Source organism: Nicotiana attenuata, chromosome 11 (assembly GCF_001879085.1).
Source record: "Nicotiana attenuata strain UT chromosome 11, NIATTr2, whole genome shotgun sequence".
Taxonomy (NCBI): domain Eukaryota; kingdom Viridiplantae; phylum Streptophyta; class Magnoliopsida; order Solanales; family Solanaceae; genus Nicotiana; species Nicotiana attenuata.
The window spans coordinates 32336357-32343490 of record NC_031999.1 but is presented as its reverse complement, the minus strand read 5'-3'; the positions used below and the strand labels follow the sequence as shown (position 1 = coordinate 32343490).

General features: G+C 35.5%; 1 protein-coding gene across 1 annotated transcript; it reads right to left on the bottom strand.

Annotated features, from left to right (window-relative positions):
- Positions 2595-4379, bottom strand: LOC109234801. Its single transcript, XM_019400856.1, has 3 exons — positions 4169-4379; positions 2648-2784; positions 2595-2600 (listed from the first exon to the last, which is right to left on the bottom strand). Exons 1-3 carry the CDS (start codon positions 4332-4334, stop codon positions 2595-2597), a joined length of 309 nt encoding a protein of 102 aa, XP_019256401.1. The 5' UTR covers positions 4335-4379.

Genomic DNA, 7134 nt, shown 5'->3' with positions numbered 1-7134 from the left:
TTGAATACAGTATACCAACAATCCTATTTATGATCAATGTACATATCCCTAATTTTTAGGGAGTAATCACTGATCGAAAGTGGGCCTTCAATCGCATTTTTGAGATTTTTTATATTTGGGATCCAACTTGTGTTCCATATGTTCATATTTGATTGGTAGTGCGGTGACCATGTAATCCCTTTAGAACATAACTCCCACCCCTTTAAGATGCCCTTCCAAATGAAGTAGTGATTAAATTTTGAGGTATTCACCCCATATAAGGTAATAATAAGCCTTGCCCATGGAGTTGTGACATTTGTGAGTAATCTCCATACTAGGTTAGCTAAGTTGCACAAATTTTTTTGCATTAGCATTATTAATACCTAAACCTCCGTTTGATTTAGGTTGGCAAACATTAGACCACTTAACAAGGTGAATTTTTTTTCTTTTCTACCGTCGTACCCCATATGAAATCCCTCTGGATTTTATCAATGTTATTAAGAGTCTTTTTTGGTAGAAGGGTATATTGCATGTAGTGGTTTGGTATGGAGTTTAGGCATGATTGGGCTAGGGTAGTTCTCCCTGCTATATTCATAAATCTCATTTTCCATGAGGCAAGTCTTGTTCTTATTTTGTCAACTATGAATTGATAATCCGCTGGTTTAGGATTCTTCATTAATATAGGAAAGCCCAAGTAGGTACCAAATGTCTCAATTTTTTATATACCTAAGTTATTCGTAATTTCATTAATAATGTGTGATGAGCAGTTCTTTGAAATTTTTTTTTTTGATTTAGTCGCATTTATGCTTTGTCCTGAGAGTTTGCAAAAATAATCAAGGCTTGTTTTAATATTTTGACAAGATTTGCTATTTGCTTTGGCCATTAATGTCAAGTCTTCTGCGAAAAAAAGATGAGAAAAACTGGGGCTTCTTCTCCCTATAGTAATAGGGTCCCAGTTACAAATATCAACTTGGTGATCAAATACCTAGATAACATTTCTAAACATAGGATGAAAATATAAGGTGATACAGGATCACCTTGTCTTATCCCTCTACTCGGCTCAAAATTTTTTGTGGTGAAGCCATTTACAAGAATTGCTATGGAGCTGGTTGAAATATAGCTTAGCAAGAGTTTAGAGAATTTAGGAGAGAAGTTAAAGAATCTTAGAGTGCGGCAGACGAAGGACCATTCTAATCGATCGAAAGCCTTTTCACGATCAATTTTTAAGATCATATGGCCTTGTTTTCCTTTTAATCTTTTTAGATTGGAAATTAATTCCTGAATGATGATTGCGTTGTCAGAGGCTCTTCTATTTTCATAAAACTGGCTTGAAAGGACTAATAATTTTCTCTAAGTAGGGTGTGAGACGGCTTGCAAGAATCTTAGTGATAGTTTTGTAAATAGTATTACAAAGGCCAATTGGTCTAAAATTCATAATATTATTAGCATTGAGCATTTTTGGGATAAGGCAAAGATATGCTCTATTTATATCTCTAGGGATTTCTTGCTTATTGAAAATATCATGATAAAGATTCATGACGGATTGTCCTATGATGTTCCAATATCTTTGAAAGAAAAAGGGGTGAAGGCCATCCGGCCTCGACGCTTTAAAAGGTTTGAAGGAGAAAATAGCCCTCTTGATTTCACCGTCTAAAAGAGGGTTGTCTAGTGAATTAAGGTTTATTTTAGGATGACTAGAATGTTTTTCCCTCATATCAATCCAACTAGTAGATGAGCGGGAGGTGGTGAAAATGTTACTAAAGAAACTAAACACGTGAGACATGATTAAATGATGATCATTAATTCAGTTACCAGCATCATCTTTAAAGAAGGTAATTTTATTTCTTCTTCTATTTGAGGCAGATATATGAAAAAATTTGGTATTTGCATCCCCTTCATTAAGCCACATAATTCTGGATCTAATCTTCCAGTAGTCCTTTTCTATCTTAAGGATGTCATTGTAGTCTTTCTTAAGATTGCTTTCTAAAGATTGAAGGAAAATACTATGGGTATAGTTCATAGAATTTTGAATTCCTTGGAGCCTTGCTAATATTTTCCTTTTTTTCCCCACTATATCACCAAACGTCTTGTCTTTCCAAGGTTTAACACTGTCTATAAATTTTTTTCTGGCACTATAGTAGTCAGTACCATGCCAATTTTTTTTAACAAGTGTTTGGAAATCTGGATGTCTACACCAATAGGTTTCTAGTCGGAATGGTTGTATATGGCCTTGTCTTTTTCTGGGAATTAGATCAATTAAAATAGGGTTGTGGTCTGAATAAGTTTTTGGCAGATGTATAATAGAACAATTTAGAAATAACTCAGACCATTCTTCCTTTCCTAGTATTTTGTCTAATCTTTCCATAATAAGGCCTTTATTTCTATGTCTATGGTTAGACCACGTATATTTACAACCTTTATAGCCCATGTCCATTAGGTTACACTTATTAATTTTTGACCATAAGAAATCTGCCCTATCGTTGTTAGTAAGTCTCCCCCCAAATTTTTTATTTGACCCCAAAATATCATTAAAATCTCCACTAACCATCTTTGGGCCTTTATAATTTTTATAAATATTTTTTAGATTTTCCCACATAATGTTTCTATATTGGTAGTTAGTACTAGCATAAATAGAAGAGAATAACAAAATTTTACGTATATGAAGTACCTCAATAATCGCATGAATCTCTTGGTTCCTACGGATGAAGTTCTGGACAGTGACCACTTCATGATTCCACATAACTACCATGCCACCTGACTGGCCTTCTGCTGGCACTTCTATCATCTCCAAGAAGCCAAAATCATCTAGCATTTGTTCATGATTTATCATTTTAGTTTCTAATAAGGTCACATGCACGGCCTGTGAGTGTCTATCATTTCCTTAAAATTTTTCCTAAAGTTGTCATTATTTCTCTCCTTATATTCCAGATGATGAAGTTAGTTAGACGGTTCATGGATTGGTGTAGGCTCAAGTTTGCTGGGTCCCCATTCTCGCTCACCCCTCCCAGAAAGACAGGGTTCCTTCCTAGAGATAGAACTAGAATCATGGCTCTGTGCCCACTGTGGGGTGGCCTAATATCCATCGAGCACTAGTATAGTGCTAGAGGGCAGTTGAGCACATGCCTCTTCTCTCGCATCTCCGTAAAGAGATATACTTTTACCCCATCTAGGTTTGTGTTTAGGCTTGAGAATTTTTCCCTCGATTCCCTGCCCGGTGGAAGAAATCCTTCCTTCCCCACTGTTATTTTTTCTCCTCCTAGTTCTTGAGCATTGTGAGGAGGATTGGTGTCCATTGAAAGGGGTGTGAGTGGATGAAGATTGTCCGAAACTTAGATTAGTTTGCATCTCTTTTTCAAGAAAAATGGTATTTTTGGAATTATTCTCAATAGTTGAAATTTTAATGGGAAGTTCAAGTGGGGAAGTAAGAGAATCCGGAGAAAGGATAGGCAAATCAATTGCAATAGAGTCTAGTTGCACAGTATGCATGTTGTATTTGGTAGGATCTTGCAAGGATGAGCCTTGTGGATTTTGCTCTTTAGCTTTAGCCATTTGGCTACTTAAATGTATTTCAATGGCCAACGATTGTGACTTATGGTCACAAGAGCTTTCAGGGATTTTTTCATTGAAAGTAATAGTAGGATTGGAAAGTTCCATGGATTCGGTAGAGGACACGCGGATACGAGCATCTGCCATTTGCTTATCAAATATATTTTCAGAGGACAAGTGCGAGGAGCTTTTAGATTGATTAGAAGTAGTAATGTTATTTGAATTATTTAAATTAGTAATAATATTGGTAACATAAGTTTCGTTGTTGGTAGAGGGGGGAATAGAGAATTCTTGTTTTTGAGTTTTTTTTTATTATTGGCAGAGGTTTTAAGACTAGTAATAGGTTAGCTAGTAATTGTGGTGGCACTCTTAGAGATATCCACGTTGGGCTCTAGGGAGTCCACCTCAAGGTTGTCCATGCATTGGTCATGATAATCTTGAATAGTGGTTTTTTTATTAGTGGTATTTTCATAAACCATGGGCTGATTTTCTAATAATAAAAATTTATTTTTCCCATGGAGAGGCTTGACTGCAGGAGGAATAATAGTTTCAGAAACTAAGAGAGATTTTCTTTTGTCTGTGTCCAGCTCTAATGGTGAATCTCTGCTTTTATATTTTAGTTTTTGGGTATTGAGATAATTACCTGTTGATGCATCAAAAATCCTGACATTAATACCCGTGGCAGGTGATTCACCGATTTGCTCAGCCCTTGTTTTCTGAGAAATTTTCTTTCTCCTTGAGAATACCACCGTTTGCCATTCTTCACCATTTGTTTTGGTAGTTATTTGTTGAGAATTGGCATGTAACATAGTTTCTTGTGGAGAAGACAAGACAACATAGGACCACTATAGGGATGAATGGCCTAACCTTCCACATCTTTTGCATAAAAAGTTATCCCCTTCATATAAGATGTGTTGCTTGTGCGAACCAATAAAAATGTATGGCTTAACTGGATAATCAAGAGGAATTTCGACACATAATCTAGCATATTGCCCCCTCAAAGTGGCTAGTACAAGCATCTATTTTTAACAACCTCCCAACTTTATTTCCAATTTTTTGTAAGATAATTCCATCATAAAATTCAGTTGGAAGTTGAGGTAAACGAATCCAAACTGTAGTGAGCGATTGTTTTACTTCTGAAACCACAAAATTTGGCTCCCATTTATGGATTGAAAGGAAGTGGCCGTTTACAAACCAAGGCCCATTTTGCAAAGTTGTAATCATATTTTTCTCCTTGTTAAACTTAACGATGTAATAGTCAGCACCAAGATCTATTAGAGAAAAATTTTCCGTGGTCCTCCATAACTCTTGAATTTTTTTTCCTTAGATAATGATGGAGTATTCTCTTACCTTGAAGTTTGATGATTACTGAAAATCTCCAAGGGTAATACATTCTATGCATATCTTCCTTTGATAGATGGATCTGAAGATTTTCATTTAGTGCCTCTTTTCCATCATTGCAATTGTTTCGCTCCTGAATTTCCATTGGTGAGAATAGATTCCCTGTGGATTGGAAAGAAATGTAGTTCACATGTTCACTAGCCAGTAGCTTATCTTTGAAGGTTGGGCTAGGATCTATTAAAAAAGAATCGTCTGTATTATTGCTATCATCTGGTGGTTTCGGAGGAATTGGTGTATTATGATGTTGGGATGTTGATGAACTAGCCATCTCGCTAGTGGCGGAGTTTACAAGAATGAATGAACTTTTGCTCCACACAAAGGGATAGGTTAGAGAGAAGCTGGAGCTTCTCTCTCTAAGGCTTTATGGGGGCAGTTGTAGGCTATCTTAATCATTTTTTTGGTCCAAGGTCCTTATGTGAACATGTTTGACTATATATGGTGTTTAAAGGAGAAAAATTATTATTGAAGCTTGAGATTTCAAATATAATATAATTACTTTATGAATATTAAATTATATCATTAAAAGAAATATAATATTTAAATCGCATTTGGGCTTATGAGCCCGTTTGGATGGGCTTGTTTCAAGTGACTTTTAAGCCAAAATAGCTTTTAGGCTATAAGTTAGGAATTCTAGCTTTTAGCTTTTGGCTTGTTTTTATCATTTTAGCTTAAAAATAAGTGCTTAAAAGCATTTTCTTACTTTATCCAAACACTACAAAATGACTTAAAAGCTATTTTGGCTTAAAAGCACTTAAAACAAGCCAATCCAAACATGCTCTTAATATGGTTTGTGTCTCAGTAGAAATGGCGTGGGATAGCCACTTTAATATAGTATTTAGTTTTTATCCAATATTTTAAACGCTGAGCAAATATAGCCACTACTCTATTAAAATTAATACGAAAAGATATTTTTACCCTTTCTTCATGAGTGCTGTATAAATATTAAGGACATGGTGTCCTTAATATTTACAATGCACATATGAAGTTAAGGACGCCATGTCCTTAACATTCACACTGCATATATGAAGTCAAGGACATGGTGTCCTAAAGTTTAATAACGAAAGGTGCAAATACAACGCTCTTTGTCCTTAATATTTACACAATATTTATGAAGTTAAGGACACCATGTCCTTGATATTTACACAACACTCATAAAGTTAAGGACATTGTCTTTAACATTTACACTGGATACATAAAGTTAAGCACACCATGTCCTTAATATTTACACTGCACATATGAAGTTAAGGACACGAGGTCCTAAAGTTTAACAACAGAAGGTGCAAATACAAGTTAAGGACATTATGTCCTTAACATTTGCAGTGTAACCTGTTAATCGGGCCGGGCTGACCCGTTTTTAACCCGCTTCAGCCCGGGTTAGCCCATTACTGTAGCTTTTAGGTGCGGGCTAGGACGGGTTGGGCGGGGGCGGATTTTAGACGAACACATTTTGGATACCGGTGCACCGGAACCCGCTAAGCCCGCTAACCCGTTAACGGGTTGTTAAAGGGCTGCAGCCTGGTTCAGCCCGGTATCCGTTACAATTTTTTTTTTTAATTTTTTGGACCGTTGCCAATGGTCAAATTTAGAAATGACCGTAGGGGAACGACCATATTTTGCACAAATGGCCATTTCGGCCTCCCCCATTAAAAATATAGCCCTCCCACCCCTAATAATTAAAAAATTACAATTTTAACCTTTTAAAACCTATAAATAGCCCCCCTTCTTCTTCATTTTTTCTCACAATTCACTCTCAATTCTCTCTTGATATTATTGATTATTGTTCTTAAATTCTCAATTACTTATTATTTCAAGTTTCATCAATTATTTAGTTTAGCCATTACAAAATTATTATTATCAAATATCAAGTATTCAAGTGAAGTGTGGTATCAAGTACTATCAAGTATCAACTATCAAGTTTCGGTCTATTAATTGAAGTTTGATTTTTGATATCAAAATTAGTGCGGCATCCGGAATCCTGGTACACTCGTTCTATCTCTTTCTCTTATTTAGCGTACACTTATTTTATTATTTAAAATTATTAATTTAATTTCTTAATTTAATTTACATAATGGATTTACTTAGAGCAGCCAAAAAAGCGTGCACTAGTATAGGTGGTAGTGGTAGTAAGAAAACTTCCAAAAGATCAAGAGGTGGTGTTGGTTCTTCTAGTAGCTTTGCACATATTTCTGAAAGATCACCTGAAAATTT

Excerpts from the sequence above, each read along its gene's own strand:
- LOC109234801 (XM_019400856.1), bottom strand. The coding sequence starts at position 4,334 with ATGTTACATGCCAATTCTCAACAAATAACTACCAAAACAAATGGTGAA. Across the intron at positions 2,785-4,168 it reads GATTTTTGATGCATCAACAG|ATGATTTTGGCTTCTTGGAG; the intron begins GTAATTATCTCA and ends AACAAATGCTAG.